Source organism: Choloepus didactylus, chromosome 3 (genome assembly GCF_015220235.1).
Source record: "Choloepus didactylus isolate mChoDid1 chromosome 3, mChoDid1.pri, whole genome shotgun sequence".
Classification (NCBI taxonomy): domain Eukaryota; kingdom Metazoa; phylum Chordata; class Mammalia; order Pilosa; family Megalonychidae; genus Choloepus; species Choloepus didactylus.
Genome location: NC_051309.1, coordinates 177851142 through 177869702, shown reverse-complemented (window position 1 = coordinate 177869702; position 18561 = coordinate 177851142). Strand labels below are relative to the sequence as shown.

Sequence of the window (18561 nt, the reverse complement as noted above, 5' to 3'; positions counted from 1 at the left end):
AAACCAATTTTCTATCCTGTTGGCCTGGCATTGAAAAGGAGCCAGTTGATAAGCTACCTAAATAAACACTTAGATGAACAATAACTCTGTCCCAGTCCCTGCAATAGGCACTGTCTTTTATGTTAACAAACATTTATAAAGCAAGAAAGAACACATTGTCACATTTGAGGCTATTCACCGACAATCATCACCCCTAACAACAGAGGTTAAAAAAAAAAACTACATCAAATAAATACTGAATAAATAAATTCCAAATTTCTTAAGAATTTAAGTTAGAAATATCATTTGTAAGTCAGTTTTTAGAAATCCAAATGAACTTTAAATAGAAAATATTAACTACATACCAAGAACTTAATAGAAAGAGGCCACGTATTATTGAGTTTCACATATACTTTCTCATGTATTTCTCATCCCAACCCTATAAAATAAGGAAACTCTAAAATGGGAACATATTGAGGCCAAAAAGGATTAAGCAATTTAAGCTGGGCCACCAGCTTCTGCACTGTAAAATGCATGAATGGACATTTGCACATTGGTGTTTATGGAGGCAGTATTCATGATTTGTAGTGGGTGGAGGTGGCCTAAGGGTACACTGACAGAGGAACAGAATGGTGAACTATGATGTATGCATGCAATGGAATACTGAGCAACTATCAGAAGGAGTGAAGTTGTGAGACACGCAAGGAGGTGAATGGATCCTGTAGACAGCATTTTGAGTGAAGTACGCCAGAAACAAAGGCAAACACTATAATGCCTCACCAGTATGGACTAACTACAATGTGTAAACTCAGAATTGAATCTGAGACCACAGCCTAACAGGGAAATGGTCACTGTAATGGTCCACAGATTGTAAGCTCTTACAGCAGTCAAATCTATTCCTGAATTGTAATGGCTATCTCCAAACTCTGAGATGTTGATCCCTTGGTGTATAATCTGATTGGTCTCTGGAACACTGGGTATCTGTGACATGTGAAACTCAGAGCTAGAGCTCGGCAGACATGCATGTCAGTATTAATGCATACAGAAACAGTTAAAAAAAAAAAAAAAAAAAACAGCTGAAAAAGAGCCCAGACTTCAATTAGAGATATGAATGAAGCAGATCTGGTTAAGACTAGGGCAAATCGGGCCAAAGGGTAAAGGTTGAAACTATGTGTTAAAACTTCAATTTCATGTGAGACCAAGGGAAGAAATGTTTATCTGGTGTAGGATCTATATTTTATAAACAAAATAACTTCTACAGTCAGTTTGTTCAAACACCACAATTACGTGAAACCTTGAATAGGAAGTGAGATATGGTAGGCCTGCATAGGTTAGAGTGAAATAGCAACACATCCCAAAGTAATTTGGGCGGAGAATAAAAATATATATATTCGGGACCCCCTGAGGAGCTGGGGGAGGATGCAGAGGTGTAGAACTTACTCACCTGGATTGTTCCTGATGTTCTCACAAACATTGGAAACTGATGGCTTGACATGCTGAGCCCTCTGTCTTGGGGCTTGCCCCAGTGAAGCTTGTTACTGCAAAGGAGAGGCTAAACATGCTTATAATTGGGCCTAAGAGTCTCCCCTTGAGTGCCTCTTTGTTGCTCAGATGTGGCCCTCTCTCTCTAACTAAGCCACCTTGGCAGGTGATCTCACTGCCCTCCTCCTAGGTGGGATCTGACTCCCAGGAGTTTAAATCTCCCTGGCAACTCAGGATATGACTCCCGGGGATAAATCTGGACCCAGCATCGTGGGATTGAGAACATCTTCTTGACCAAAAGGGGGATGCAAAATGAAATGAAATAAAGCTTCAGTGGCTGAGAGATTTCAAATGGAGTCAAGAAGTCACTCTGGTGGACGTTCTTATGCGCTATATAGATAATACTTTTTAGGTTTTAATGTATTGGAATAGCTAAAAGTAAATACCTGAAACTACCAAACTCCAACCCAGTAGCCTTGACTCTTGAAGACAACTGTATAACAATGTAGATTACAAGGGGTGACAATGTGATTGTGAAAACCTTGTGGAACATACTCCCTTTATCCAGTGTATGGATGGATGAGTAGAAAAATGAGGACAAAAACTAAATGAAAAATAGGGTGGAATGGGGGTGATGATTTGGGTGTTCTTTTTTATTTTTATTCTTATTCTGATTCTTTATGGTATAAGGAAAATGTTCAAAAATAGATTGGGGTGACTAATGCACAACTATATGATAGTACTGAAAAACGGTAGATTATACCCCATGGATGACTGTATGGTATGTGAATACATCACAATAAAATTGAATTTAAAAAAAACAAACCCAGTTATTACTTCAAAGTTAATGCTTATCGTTACACTTGTTAAGGCTTGAAACATATCCCCCAAAAAGATATGTTCAAGAACTAATCTCCATCCCAAAAATGTGGCCCTGTTTGGAAATAGGATCTTCGAAAAGGTAATTAACTAAAATGAAGTCACAATGGATTAGAGAGGGCCCTAATCAAATATGACTGGTGTTTTTATAAGAAGGAAATAATCCAAACAGGGAAAACAGACACAGAGAAAAGACAGCCATAAGAAGATGTTGGCAGATGCATCTATACACAAAGGGGGCACAGAACAGATTCTTCTCTGGAGATCTCAGAGGGACTATGGCCTGCCAACACCTTAATTTTGGACTTCTGGTCTGCAGAGCTATGAGATAATAAATTTTTGTTTTAAGCCATTCAGTTTGTGGTACTTTGTTACAGCAGTCCTAGGAAACTAAGACAGCATTTACACTGTTTTGCAAAAGAAATAATCAGAAACAGGAATGGAGTAAGGAAGGATGAGGATTAACATCTGTATAAACCACCAACAATAGGTTTAGGTAAAGATCTTATTTTGTAAGACAAATGCCCAGATTTAGGAGTTATTTTCCTTTTGCAACATGGAAAAAAGAAAAAAAAAAAAAAAAAAAAAAAAAAAGCAAAGTTCAAAATGGTTCAGCGACTTATAAATCACCTAACTTTTAAGGTGACAGACTCAGAATTCAGATCTGACTTCAGTCGTCTCTAAATCCAATGCTTTTTCTCATTTAAATATCCTGCTTCAAATAGTGATTAGGTCCTAAAGTAGCTTAAAAAGGCCTCTTTAACCCAAAATGTATCAGAACTAGAATATAACAGCACTAGTCCAAACAAAGGAGCCATGTGGTAAGAGCAAGAGGGAGTGAGTTCCTTCTCCATTATCTGGACAGAGAACCATTTGAAGGGCAAATTCTAAAAATATTGTCAATCTACATTTAACATTCTCTAATCTCCTTTTCAGAATCCCTCTCCTTAAGCATTTCCCACCGCAAAGATATCATACTTAGGCCTTCAGAGAGTTGAACACACAGGAGACATTATCAAAAAACTAAATACATACAAGTGCATATTATGTGGTAAAATAAGATAAAGAATAGCATTTGATAACAATTCACCCTTTAGATAACAAAAGCACACCAGAATTGTAATTCAACTAAGCAGAGATAAAGCTAAGCTGGACCTACCTGTTGCCTTGGACTCAATAGCTGAAGGAAAAGAAACTCCTGCTCCCAGATCTACCACAAAAATGCAAAATCAACTATAGTGACCCAGGGCAACCACAGTAATTATACCACATTCTTATATACCTCCTCCACATTCAGAACGTGGTAAAGGGAGAACAGAGCATATAAACTAGGCAAAATACAATACAGCTTTCAAAATCTCAGTCTCCCAACTAAACACCTCCCTATCAAAAGGTTTTAGATTAGCATTAAGTAAAATATTCCAAGCATTCAAAGATTTGTAAATAAAATTAAAAGCATATTAATCTTTTAAAAGTTGGTATACAACTCCATACTCTAAATAATGTTCCTCATTATTAGGGGATATGCATATCTATGAAAGGATAGCTAAAAAACTGATAATAGAGGTTAATTCTGAGAAGGTGAACTGGGGGATAGGTAACAGATTGGGAGGAAGATTTACTTTATGTGGCAGGCAGAATGAAAGCTTCCCCAAAGATGTCCACAGATGTCCTGGAACTTATGAACATGTTATCATACATGGCAAAAGGGACTTTGCAGATGTGATTAAATTAAAGATTGGATGTTCATCCTAGATTATCCCTGTTGACCCAATATAATAACAAGAGTCCTCTTGAGAGGCATGAGTCATTTTCAGAGAAGCAAATGTGATGACAGAAGGAGAGTCACAGAGAGATTTGAAGATGTGACACTGCTGGCACTGAAGATGGAAGAAGGAGCCTTAAGCCAAGGAAAGCACACAGACATTAGAAACTAGAAATGACAGGAAACAGATTCCCCACTAGAACCTTTTGAAGGAACACAGGCCTGCCAACACCTTAATTTTATCTCAGTAAGGCCCATTTTCAGACTTCTGACATCCAGAAATGTAAGAATATATATTATTTTAAGCCATTAAATTTGCATTAATTTGTTGCAGCAACAAGAGGAAACTAATAAACTTTCCATGAACATTTTTTACTGTTTTGATTTTTTTAAAAAACCATGTACATATAAATAACATTATTCTTAAAGAGGTTGGTATACTAGGTAGAGTTTGATTAATGTTCTTCCTTATATTTACTACCTTTTAGGAGCAACTTTTTACTAACAGGTAATCTCTTCAAGCTCATTCATAGTTCTAGTTCACATTTATAGCTGTGAGTCCAACAGAACACAATCCCTGCCATTAAGGAATATGTAGGCAATCAGAAACAAATAATGCCCATAGTGAAGTAGAAGGATAAATCAAGGAAGGATGCTGGCACACTTTTTATAACCTAGCTAAGAAATAAAAGCAAACACTCTTAAGTTCTACAATAAGAAGCTTAAGTAAGAAGGGGTATATCCATGAGTGCCTAATAAGAAAGTACACACCAAACTTATAAACACTACAGAAGTTTTTTCAATGCAAAATAAAGAAGTGTTCAGTAGGATGGATTATTTTTAAGATTTCTTCATATAGTTGGATTAAGTTGTGTTATTAAAAATATAAATATGAATTGTGAAGCTTCAGGAAAGATTCAAAGAAAAAAATAAATGAACAAAGTAACAAAAGTAGACAACAACAAGCCATACCCTGTTACTATTTACTACTATTACTAAGTCAATAACAACAAGAAGTAACATTTACTAAGTGCCAGACAGGGGACTAAGTACTTCACACTTAATTTTCACAGCAATTCTATGAAGTAGGTACTATCCTTACCCCAGTTTAACAGATGGGCAACTGAGACTTAGAGAGGTGAAGTAATTTCATCAAACTCACAACTAAGCAAACAGGTGTCAAAGAGTCCTCTGGGACTCCACAGTCCACATTGTGAGCTATATTGAAAGTTTAGAGTGGCTGAGATACAAAAAATCTTGATGGAAAACCTCCAGCGTCACACTGGGTTCGAATGAGAGGGACAATGCGGTAGGTTCACTGGTAACATTGTACCGAAATAATGACAGAGCCAGAAATGTGCCAGTGAGAACCGATTTATATGCCCCTCCTTTGACTCTTATGCCAAAGCAATATAATCCTAACATGCAGCCTGAAAAAAGTGAAGTTCTGATAGTCAAGGACTACATCCAAATGCCAATCGACCCTACTCGCGCACACACAATCAGATGTTAATTGCTTTAATGTTCCACTCTGAAAAAGAAAAAGCTACGAAAGAAAGTATATATATTCTAAAGGGGTGTAAATCACACAAGCATGGTGATAAAACAAACACATTGAATTTACACAAATTTATATAATCTTAAACCAAAAAAGCATATTGTAGATAACTATGAAACGCAAAAATGACAGGCATACAATAAAAAGCGAAGGAAAAAGAAACAAGAAAAAAAGGATAAGATTTGACCAGACTATCATAACTTTTTACCAGATTATAAACTTTGTTTCTACTTTGTTGTGCTTATTTAAAACTGATCAGAAATATAAATATTTGTAACACTTGTTCCTACATAACAATAATGATTCTCAGTAATATAATGTTAAATGAAAAAAGCTAGAAGAATCGATGTATTGCTTTGGGATACAAACATGTTGTAGAACTACAAAGAAAACCCAGAGAATTACAAATACAAAATTAAGATGCTCTTTACCTCTCAGGGGCTACTGAAGTTTACAGAATCAAGGCGGGACACGCAAAGATTCTCAAAAGCTATGTTATGTTCTACTTCTTTAAATGGATGATTACGAAAGTTCCTTATATTGTTCATCTTTACAACTTAAACATGTTTTATAAGTACCCTTTTGTGTCTACTCGATTTTTAATAAAAATAAACCAGTTTCAGGACCGTGGCGGGAATTGGAGGCATGAAGGCGAGATTTCGGGCGGTGGTGGGACCCTGGCGGTGGGTGAATGGAAGCGGATGAAGAGGTAACCAAGTCCACGCCTAGTCTACACCCGCCTCAGGCGCCCTGGGTGTGTGAAGGACGCGCTCGAAAGAGTTTCCCCGAAAACCCCAATACAGTTTGCCAGTGAGTAGCTAGAAGGCGAAGTGCGGGTTTTCCCCCGCAGGGGCGCAGACGGCAGAGAAGTTATTACCAGCCTAGCAGTGGCAGGCTTCAATCGCTGAACTTTATAGTCCAGACGAAGAGCCCGGGACTTGCCTAGGGACGCTTTGCCCAGCACCCTCTAACCCCGCTCAAAAGCCCCCAAAATCATTTTGCGTCCTCCCTTCTCCCCGCGGTGCCTTCCCAAGTCAGCAGACAGGAGCTTCCCGAAACCTCCTGGGAACCGAGCGGGTTAAAGGGAGCAGGAAAGGGACCCACCATGATGCCGGCCTCGCGACCCCGGGGGGGCCTCCGCGCTCCAGATGGGGTCAACCGCACTGACGACGGCGGGCACTACTCCAGGAAGAGCTCCAGTCCAAATACACGTGGGGCCAGAGAAACCATGGGGCCCTACCGGAAAAGGAAGGGCTGGTGCGCTGCTCTAAAACGTCCCAGGAAACGGAGACCTAGTCTTTTGCATCCGTATCAAGTTCTGGGAAGCTGAGTAGCCATCTCTGCGTGCCCGCGGAGCGCCGTGTAAGGGAGCCTGGGGCAGGGGTTAAACGTGGCCCTACGCTGAGCGCCAGGCCGGGGGTTTGAGCAGGCCGCAACAACTTTTCGCGTCCCTCCCTGAGCGCGGACTGCAACATCTGCTCTCGGTGCTCGACTCCAGAGCCTAAGAGCCAGACTAGGGGCTTCCCTCTCTGGAGCTCCTGCAACGCGGTAGCCTGAGCGCTGCCTGGAGGGATGTTCCGGCGCTGCTAATAACCCTCAAGTCTGCTCGATCCTATAGCTGGTTACCTTGGGCTAGGCTTTTCCCCCAGTCTTCGTTCCTTCACCCCGCCTCAACCCTGTTTTTCTGTTTCATTCTCACGGTGTGTAATATATTCATTCAACAACTATTTGGTGAATGCCTACTATGTGTCAGAAGTTGGGGGGTACTCAGACAATATTCCTGCCTTCATTCAGCTTGCATTCCAGTGGGACATGTGAAATAAATACATTAATTAAAGAGAGAGAAAAATCAATGTCTTTTAGGTGCGTGAAAGTGCATAATGCATGAACCTTCACAATGAAAACCACCCTTGCATCAAGAATATTTACACCCTAGCTCCCAAGCTAGAAACTCTAATCACTTCCTCTGAAGCCATCGTTCACTAACCCTACCCCATTCTCTAAGTCTGGCCCAGTGCAAATCAACCTCCTGAGTTCTATGTTTCTGCAAATCCAGTAAGCATTAAATTTCTCATTCTAGCTGTTACAGTTGTTACTAATTGCTCTACTCATCACAAACTCTGTACCTGCTCCTACCCTGTTCCTAAATTTAAAATTGTCAACATCAACAAGCCATATATATCCTGAAACACTTTTTTCATTTTAATTTGTTTTTTTAAAAAAGAAACTTTATATTTTTCCTATCAAGTTTCAATCTCGTCTTCAAGATATGCTGTAGCAAATGCAAAAATGAATTTTTCAGTGTAATAGTAAAATAACAATATTTGATCATTTAATGTGTGCATATACCACTATGATAAGCAGAATTAATATCCCCACCCCGTCCCTCCAGTTCAATCCCTGACCCAAATAACCACTGTAGATGATTTGTTCTGTCTTCTCTTAGAGAGGTTTTCCTGTGTTTTAACATATGCACACTATGTGTGCATGTTGTATGTCTATATATGTGTGTAAGGGTTAAGTATTGATTATCATTACTTCTTGATAAAATAAGAATACATGTAATTTCTGTGGTGACCACTAAAAGAATTGAAACAGTATAGAAAAAGATATAAAATGATTTAAAAAAATACTCCAGTTAATGCAAAATAAGGGGAAAAAGAAACATAGGATAGTAGTTTTGGTAGGTTGAATTTTGTATCCCAGGAAAACACATGTTCTTAATCCATTCCTGTGGATGTTCACACATTGTAAATAGGAATTTTTGAAGATGCTATTTTTACTTAAGTTCTTGCCCAACTGAGTGAGATTGGGCTTTAATCCTTCTCTAGAAGGCTTTATGGAAAGAAAGCCACATGGAGTTGCAGATGCTGAAAATCAACAGAACCTGGAAGAGAAAGAAAACATTGCCATGTAATGAGAAAGCCAAGGAACCCAAGAATGGCCAACCAGCCAGAGTGCTACCAACCCTGGGAGGAAGCAGGCCTTCCAGCCTCTGAAACTGTAAGCCAATAAATTCCTGTTGTTAGGCCAACCCATTGTGTGGTATTTGCCATAGCAGCCAGGAAACTAAGACAGTAATATAAATAGAAAACAAAAATCTGATGGTAGATTTCATCCAGAATAAGATGCTGATAATAGGCTAAGTGCCCCAATTAAAAAGCAAATGTCAGACTGTGTTTTTTTTTAAAAATCCAACTGTATGTCATTATTAAGAGACACATCTAAAATATAAGGAAACAGAAAAATTGAACATAAAATGTGGAAAAAGGTAGGGTAAACAAATATTAACCCAAAGAATGCTCATATAGATATGTTAATCTCATACAAAATAGGCAAGTAAAAAAGTATTACTAGAGATAGAAAAGGTTATTACTTCATAATGATAAAAGTTTCCACTTTAAATATATAAATCTACTAACATAGTTCCAAAATAAAGAAAACTGATAATAATTCAGTAAGTAGGAAAACTATTTTCAGTAATTGAAAGAACAAGCAGACAAAATATCATCAATGATTTAGAAGACTTGACCACAACAAATTTGACTTAACAGCTCTACATAGAAGCTTTCACGTTCTTGGAAGAATACCTATATTTTCAACCATTTATGGAATAATTATCAATATTGATAATGTATTTGGCCAGGAAGAAATTCTCAACAAATTTGAAATGATTGAACCCCTACAAAATATGTTCTGTGACCTCAATGCAATTAAACTAGAAATTGAAAACAAGGAAATAGTAGACAATTCCCATATATTTAGAATGTGTGAATTATACAAATATAATATGGTTAAAGAAGAAACCATAATGGAAATCAGAAAATATTTTGAACCAAACAATAACCAAAATACTATATATCCAAATTTGTGTGCTGCACACAAAATAGTAATTAGCATGTTAAGTATAAATATTAGAGCCTGCGATCTAGATATTAAAATAGAAGGCAGGTCAAAAATTAATGAGCTAATCATCCATATCAAGAGGTTAGAGAAGGAACAGCAAAAGAAATTCAAAGAAAGAAGAAGGGAAAAAAGAATAAAGAGCGGAAATATTGAAACAGAAAAACTTATAATGGAGCAGAAAACTGAACCAAAATGTAGTTCTTTTCAAAGAATAATAAAATTGGTAAATCCCTGCCAGGATCAATTAAGAAAAAAATAGAGATGCCCCAACAAAATAATATCCAAATTGAAGCCAGTGATATCACTTCAGATTATGTGAGCAGAAAAGATTATTATGACCTAATGAATACTATTAAATCTAAAAATTTAGATGAAATGGATACATTCTTAGAAAAAATATAAACTGCTAAAACTGATGCAGGAAAGAATAGAAAACCTGAAGAGTCCCATAATATTTAAAAAGGTTAATCAAATATCTTCCCACAAGAAAACTACAGGCCCACATTCTTTTAAAATTTAAACATACACATTAATAGAGATAAAAGCATTTTCTATAAAAATATGGATTATAAATAGTGATAGCATCATTCTCTTATTCAGATCTCAGAGAGAAAGCTTTTACTTGACCATTTTTAAAAAGTTTGGCATTGTTTAGAAAGTTGAAATGTAGATATCCTGTAGCCCCATCCCAAGTATATACCCTATTGGAACTCCAGCACATGTTCCTCAAGTTGCATAAATATTCAGAAGCATTCACAAGAGTGTTGTTCATAATCTAACTGGTTCATTAAAAGTAGAATAGAAAGGTATGTCATGGTAAATTCTGTATAGCAATGAAATGAACAAACCACAGCTATGCTACACAACACAGATGTATTTTAATCATAATATAAAAGAATCACTATACAAAAGGAAAAAAACAATATAATTCCATTTTTAAAATTCAAATTAATTATGCTTCACATGTATGTTTATGTGCCTTTATGGTTGTATGTTAATGTTGGGGATTGACTCATGTTCTCCACAAAAGACACATTCGAGTATTCATCTGGGTTTCTTTGGGTGAGAACCCATTTGTAAATACGACCTTTGAAAATACTATTATTAGCTAATTTGTGGCCATACTGAATGAGGATGGGCATTCATCCAATATGGATGAAGTCCTTATAAGCAAAGGAAATTGGACACAGAAGCAGCAGCCAGAAGTCAGTGGAAACCAAATCAGCAGACACAAGGAAAGTGAGATCACCATGTAATGAAGGATTGCAGAATGCTTCAGATTCCAGGAGAAAGCAGGCCCTTCCAATTCCTTGATATTAGACTTCTAGCCTCCCAAACCATGAGACAATAAATTTCTGTTGTTTAAGTCAACAGGTGTGAATTATTTGTCATAACAGCTCTGGCAAACTAAGACAGTTGTACTTAACTGTAAAATGTCTTAACAACTTGAGAAGCACAGCTATATAAGCCCTTTGTCTTCTAGAATCCAGTGTTATTGTTAAGAAGTCCCATATTGTAAAGGACGATATTGGCTGTATTTTCAAACCTCAACTTCTGTGTGAGACCAAGGGAAAAGATGTTTATTTGGTGCAGGATCTATATTTTCTGTAGCACACTAAATAATTTAATTTGTAAGGTCAGTTTATTCAAACACCATAATTACATGGTACTTAGAATAGGAAGTGAGATCTGCTAGGTTTGTACAGGTTAGTGTGAAACCCCAATACATCCCAAAGTAATTTGGGCAGGGAACGAAAATGTATTTGCAGAACCCCCCTGAGGAACTGGGGAAAAATATGGAAATATTTAACTTCCATACCTGGGAAATTACTGATATTCTCACAAGCACTGGGAGCTACCAATTTAGTAGGCTGAGCCCTCAGTCTTGGGGCTTGCCCTTGCCCTTATGAAGCTTCTTCCTGCAAAGAAGAGGCTAAACCTACTTATAATTGTGCTTAAAATCTCCCCCAGAGAAACTTTTGTTGCTCAGATGTGGCCCCTCTCTCTAAGCCCACTTGGCAGGTAAACTCACTGCCCTGTCCCCTACATGGGACATGACATGACTCCCAGGAGGGTAAATCTCCCTTGGCAACGTGGGACTTGACACCTGGGGATGAGCCTGGACCATGCATCATGGGTTGAGAATGTCTTCTTGACCAAAAGGAGGAAGAGAAATTAAACAAAATAAAGTTTCATTGGCTGAGAGATCTCGAATGGAGTCAAGAGGTCATTCTGGAGGTTATACTTATGTGCTATATAGCTATCCCTTTGTAGTTGTATATAGGAATAGCTAGAAGGAAATACCTGAAATTGTCTAACTACAACCCAGTAGCCTTGATTCTTGAAGACTATTGCATAACTATGTATCTTACATGGTGTGATTGTGTGACTGTGAAAACATCGTGGCTCCCACTACCTTTATCCAGTGTATGGACAGATGAGTAGGAAAATGGGGACAAAAATTAATTGAAAAATAGGGTAGGATGGGGGGATGGGATGTTTCAGATGTTCTTTTTTACTTTTATATTTACTCTTACTTTTATTTTTTGGAGTAATGAAAATGTTCAAATATTGATTGTGGTGATGAAGCACAGCTCTATGATGGTACTGTGAACAACTGATTGTACACTGTAGATGACTGTATGGTATGTGAATGTATCTCAATAAAACTAAATTTTAAAAAAAAGAAGTCCCATTGTTTTAGTTTGCTAATGCAGCCGGAATGCAAAACACCAGAAATGGATTGGCATTTATAAAAGGGGGTTTATTAGGTTACACAGTTACAGTCTTAAGGCCATAAAGTGTCCAAGGTAACACATCAGCAATCAGGTACCTTCACTGGAGGATGGCCAATGGTGTCCGGAAAACCTCTGTTAGTTGGGAAGGCACGTGGCTGGTGTCTGCTCCAAAGTTCTGGTTTCAAAATGGCTTTCTCCCAGGATGTTCCTCTCTAGGCTGCAGTTCCTCAAAAATGTCACTCTTAGTTGCACTTGGGGTATTTGTCCTCTCTCAGCTTCTCCAGAGCAAGAGTCTGTTTTCGACGGCCGTCTTCAAAATATCTCTCATCTGCAGCTCCTGTGCTTTCTTCAAAGTGTCCCTCGTGGCTGTGGCTCCACTGCAAAACGTCACTCAAAGCTGCACTGAGTTCCCTCTGTCCATCAGCTCATTATATGGCTCCAGTGACTCAACTTAGACCCACCCTGAATGGGCAGAGTAACACCTCCATGGAAATTATCGAATCAGAGTCATCACCACAGTTAGATGGGGCACATTCCAAAGAAACACTCAAAGAATTATAGTCTAATCAACACTGATAATGTCTGCCCACACAAGACTGCATCAAAGATAATGGCGTTTGGGGGGACATAGTACTTTCAAACTGGCACACCCATATTGGTCTGACTTTTTTCCCTTAGTGGATGGTTTACTTTCTTTCTAGATGCTTTTAATATTTCTACTTACCTTTGCTGTCCTCTGTTTCACTGTAATGTATCTAGTTAGTGATGCTTCCTCAAGTATCTTTGGTTCTCTATGGCCCCTTTCAGTTACCTTCTGGGATTTGTATTATGTAGATATAGATAATTCTGTCCTCCCTAACTTTTAGTCCTTCTGTTACACTTTTCATCTATTTTTTCATCTCTGCTCTCCTCTGGGGGAGGGTCCTCATTTGATCCTCCAGGTTATTATTTTGTTCTTTGATGTAGTCATCCTACTATATTTTCTATCTATTATGATCTTTATTTCAACTATTTTATTGCTAATATATAGTATTTACACTTTCTAATAACTTATTATCCCTTTGCTTTATTACCAACTCTTATCCCCCCTCAATTCTTTGGAATATATATTAAATTATTATTAAAATGTATTTTAAATTATTGTTCATCTGTTAAAGTTAATCTGCTTTGCATGGCATGTGTGTCCTAGTTTGCTAATGCTGCAGAATGCAAAACACCAGAGATGGATAAGCTTTTATAAAACGGGGGTTTATTTCACTACACAATTACAGTCTTAAGGCCACAAAGTGTCCAAGGTAACACATCAGCAATCGGGTACCCTCACCGGAGGATGGCCAATGGCGTCCGGAAAACCTCTGTTAGCTAGGAAGGCAGCTGGCATCTGCTCCAAAGCTCCGGCCTCAAAACGGCTTTCTCCCAGGACGTTCCTCTCTAGCAAGCTTGCTCCTCTTCAAAACATCACTCCCAGCTGCACTCTCTTCCTCCCCCCCGAGTCAGCTCATTTATGTAGCTCCACCGATCAAGGCCCACCCTGAATGGGCGGGGCCACACCTCCATGAGAACATCTCATCAGAATCATTGCCCACAGCTGGGTGGGGCACATTCCAAGCAAATCCAATCATCACCAAAATGCCTGCCCCACACAAAATCACAACGATAATGGCATTTGGGGGACACAATACACTCAAAACGGCACATTCCACCCCCTGAACCCCAAAATGACATTATCTTTCCAAATACAAAATATATTCATTCCATCACAATATCACAAAAACTTAAATCATTTCAGTAACAAAAGTTAAGTACAAAATCCCATCAAAATCAGTTTAGGCTTGGTCAGTTCTAAGGCATAATTCCCCTCTAGCTGTGGATCTGTGAACCTAGAACAAGTTATGTGCTTCCAATATACAAAGGAGAGACATTCATAGGATAAACATTTCCATTGCCATAAGGAGAAACAGTAAGGAAAACAGGGTTAACAGGAGCAAAACAGTTCCTAAAACCCACAGGACAAAGTCCATTAGATTTCAAAGTCCGAGAGTCATTTACAGAACAATGTTGCATCCTTGGGGCTTGAGAGAGTGGGAGCCTAACCCTTCCCAAGGGCCTTTTCAGCAGCCCGTTCCTCTCCAAACACTTAGGTGAGTGCTCCAACATTTCCACACATTGGGGAGACCACCTTCTCGGCCCCACCCTCCTCAAACATTGGGGCAGCTCCCGGATTCCCTTCCATCTCCGGGGCACACGCTCAACCCCTTCAGAACAGTGTGGTGACAGCCAGGCTCTCCCCAATTCCCTGGAAATGTGCTCCACCCTCTTTGGGACCTGAGGTGGCAAAACTCTTCCAGAGCATCGAGGCGGAAAGCCCGCCCTCGACCTCCAGGGCAAACTCACCCTTTCCATGCATGTGGGCTGCTCCGCTCTCCCAGCCCTAAACCTCTTGACTCCAGACCTCAACCTCCATGGCTCTGTCTTTGAAGAGATTTTTCCTTTAATTTTTTCCTTGTCTGTCTCCTCCAGTCCAGACCGGCAATGGCTCTGTCTATAAAGATCTCGCAAAAATTCTGTTGGCTTTGCATGAAGCATGCAGGGGTCAAAGCCATCAGACAATAGGAGTTTCCACAAATCCTTTCTGCTTAACTCCTTATCCAATCTTGGCTTGTCCTCAGGTTGGGCTGTAGCTTCTGGGATTCTACCCACTGGAAGCCCGTAATTTTCCAAGCCATCAACTTCTGGTTTCTTTGAACCCAAGAGTTCAGTTCTAAGTTTATCTCTCTCTGCTCGCATTTTACTATAAGCTGCAAGGAGAAGCCAGGATACGTCCTCCACACGTAGTCTGGAGATCTCCTCAGCTAAGTATTCCAAGTTGTTGCTTCCAGATTCTTCCTTCCATCTGACACCAGGACTCAATTTTGCCAAATTCTCTGCCACTTTAAAACAAGGATCACCTTTCTTCCAGTTTACAACACATTCATCATTTCTGTTCAAGTCCTCATCAGAAGTATCTTTAGAGTCCATATTTCCACAAACAGTCTCTTTAAAGCAGTTTTGGCCTTTTCTATCAAGCTCCTCACAACTCTTCCAGAAATTCCCCCTTATCCATTTAAAAAGCCGTTCCAACATGTTTGGTATCTGCAAACTCAGCAGCAAAAGCACCCCACTTCTCTGGTACCAAAATCTGTCCTAGTTTGCTAATGCTGCAGAATGCAAAACACCAGAGATGGATAAGCTTTTATAAAACGGGGGTTTATTTCACTACACAATTACAGTCTTAAAGCCACAAAGTGTCCAAGGTAACACATCAGCAATCGGGTACCCTCACCGGAGGATGGCCAATGGCGTCCGGAAAACCTCTGTTAGCTAGGAAGGCAGCTGGCATCTGCTCCAAAGCTCCGGCCTCAAAACGGCTTTCTCCCAGGACGTTCCTCTCTAGCAAGCTTGCTCCTCTTCAAAACATCACTCCCAGCTGCACTCTCTTCCTCCCCCCAAGTCAGCTCATTTATGTAGCTCCACCGATCAAGGCCCACCCTGAATGGGCGGGGCCACACCTCCATGAGAACATCTCATCAGAATCATTGCCCACAGCTGGGTGGGGCACATTCCAAGCAAATCCAACCATCACCAAAACGCCTGCCCCACACAAAACCACAAAGATAATGGCATTTGGGGGACACAATACACTCAAACCGGCACAATGTGTTATCCAAGTTTTTTATTTAATTTCTTTTATAGTAGTTGCACTGCTCCAGTATATTTTCTCTTTGAGACTGTAATATCATATCTTACTAATGGAATCAGCTATCTTGTCCTGCAATGTGTACTGGGGAAGGTCACACCCTCAACTGAGGCCTTGGAGGATTTAAGGAGAATGGAAAGGTTAAGTCTCAGAGGAGAGGGCTCTGGCACCCAAGAACCTCAGCTGACAGAAGAGTTTGTGAATGTCCAAGGGCATCCATCATCCTCCATCTGTTTTCATCAGCTCCTTGCTTTAGCTGGGCTTCATGCTTCTCTGATGGTGCCTCCTAGCATTGGGAGGCCAGCAGTGTTTCCTATTTCTAAAGTGAAGTAAGAGAGACAAGCTGAAATTAAAGCCACTCCATATCCTCCCCAGCTGCCACAGACATCCTCCTCCCCAGGCAACCACAATGATTTTCTCCTGCCTCCCATTCTCATTACTCTCTTCACTCTCCCCAGGGGTTTCTCACAATTTACATTTTACTTCCAACAGCCAACTCCTTCCCGTTCCTGTAGTTTTTCAGAGTTGATTCTGGAGGAGCCTGTGCTACTTTATCATCTTGCCCTCCTTATTTTTAGGAGCTCTGGGTATACTAATAAAATTAGCCTTCTGTTATATTTGATGTAAATTGATTGGTAATTTTTCTTTTGACCTGTATGTGACAATTTTTGCTGGGGTGAAATTTTAAAGTGTCTTTTAATAGGGAGCTGGTTAAATATGTTAAAAAAAAAATATTTGCTTCAGTTTTAACACAATGAGTTAGGTCTATATGTGCCTATGTATAAAATGTTATAGACTTTTTAAGTAAAAGTAAAGTGAGTAACAAAATAGTGTGCATAATAAATCCCAATTATAATAAAATATTCTGGAAGGGATACTGTTTATGTGCTTATTTGTGCCTGGAAAATTGTTAATAGTGACTACAACTTGGGAGGTTAGGATTGGGGTAAGTGGAGCTCAAGAAAGGACTTTTCATGCTATTCTTCTATGGTGTTCAGATTTCTCAACATAATATGTTACTTTGATAATTATTTTTTCCAATAAAAAAATAAGATTTACAAAAACTTAATTTGATGATTAAAGTGGTCAAAGATTGTAGTATCATTAGAGATATGTTAATGCAAGCTAAATTATAAGGGTTGGTCAGCAAGTTTAGGCTGCAAGTTTGTATTTATCTTTGAAGAATGTTGTCAATCAAAGGAAGCTTTTAAGTAGAAAGAAGGAAAATTTTTATTTTAATTAAGATTCTTTTTCTTATTTTGTTTTAAGATAACATGTGTCTTAATTTGCCAGTTATTAAAACAAACACTATATAATGGGTTGTCTTAAACACCAGAAATGTATTGACTGATGGTTTCAAGGCAAGGAGAAGTCCAAAATTGGGGCATTAGCAGGGCGATGCTTTCTCCCCAAAGACTTGGCATTCTGGACTTGGCTGCTGGCAATATTTGGTCCTTGGCTTTCTGTCACATGGCAATGCACATGAGGGCATTTTCCCCCTTCTCTTCAAGGTTCCATTGACTTCCAGCTTCTTGCTGCTCACCATGGCTTCTCTCTCCATCCGACTTTAACTCTGCTTATAAAGACTACAGTCCAACCTGACTTATAAAGATTAAAGTCCAATCTGATTTGGTGGGGCCTCTCCCTAACTGAAGCAACATTTTAAAGAGATCTTATTTGCAATGGGTCTACACTGACGAGAATGAGGACCAAGACCAAGAACATGTTCAAAGTGGGGTACAGACTCAATCTACAGCCATGTCATAGTCTATCCATTGCTTTCCCTATTTCTTTTTCTCTATCTTTTCAAGTAGTTCTACTTGCTTGCATTAGATTTAATGTTCAGTACAATAGTGTTTTTGTATTTATGGCACTAACAAGACAAAGAACTCCCTAGTCCTCATCCTTTATTATCTGCTTTCTTCACAGCTGCAATAGCCTTATCTTCCCTACCTTTATTTTTCCCCCAACTCCACCTCCAATGTTAGGAAACAATACTACCAAAACAATTTTTGAAAACACTTCTATGATCAAGACACTCAGATGATGAAAATCTTTCCATTGCCCTTCATCCTTGTTTCAGTTTGCTAATGCTGCCATTATGCAAAATACCAGAAATTGATTGGCTTTTATAAAGGGGATTTATTGAGTTACAAATTTACAGTTTTAAGGCCATAGAAGTGTCCAAACTAAGGCATCAACAGATGATACCTTCACTGAAGGATGGCCAATGGTATCCAGAAAGCCTCTGTTAGCTGGGAAAGTACGTAGCTGGCTTCTGTTGATCTCAGGTTGTGTTCCAGGTCCTCTCAGCTCCTGTGCATTCTTGGTTCTTTCTCCCAGGACATTTTTCTCTAAGTGCCTGGGGGTTCTGTCTTAGCATATCCTGGGGCAAACTCAGAGCGAAACAAAACTTCTGCCCCAGACCCACTAGTCTACTCCATCTCCCTCACTTGGTACCATGCAGCTTGGGTAGTTGCTCAGAGGCAGGGGTCAGGATCCCAACCAATTCCCATTG

The 18561-nt window shown here is 39.2% G+C and overlaps 1 protein-coding gene across 1 annotated transcript in view; it reads right to left on the bottom strand.

The window, feature by feature from the left end:
* Positions 1-6915, bottom strand: part of TMA16 (translation machinery associated 16 homolog) — a 48219-nt gene extending 41304 nt beyond the window's left edge. Inside the window, exon 1 of the mRNA XM_037830957.1 lies at positions 6768-6915. Coding sequence (XP_037686885.1) covers positions 6768-6770 — 3 coding nt within the window. The 5' untranslated portion in view covers positions 6771-6915. The remainder of the gene's footprint in view (positions 1-6767) is intronic.
* Positions 6916-18561: the final 11646 nt, after the last annotated feature.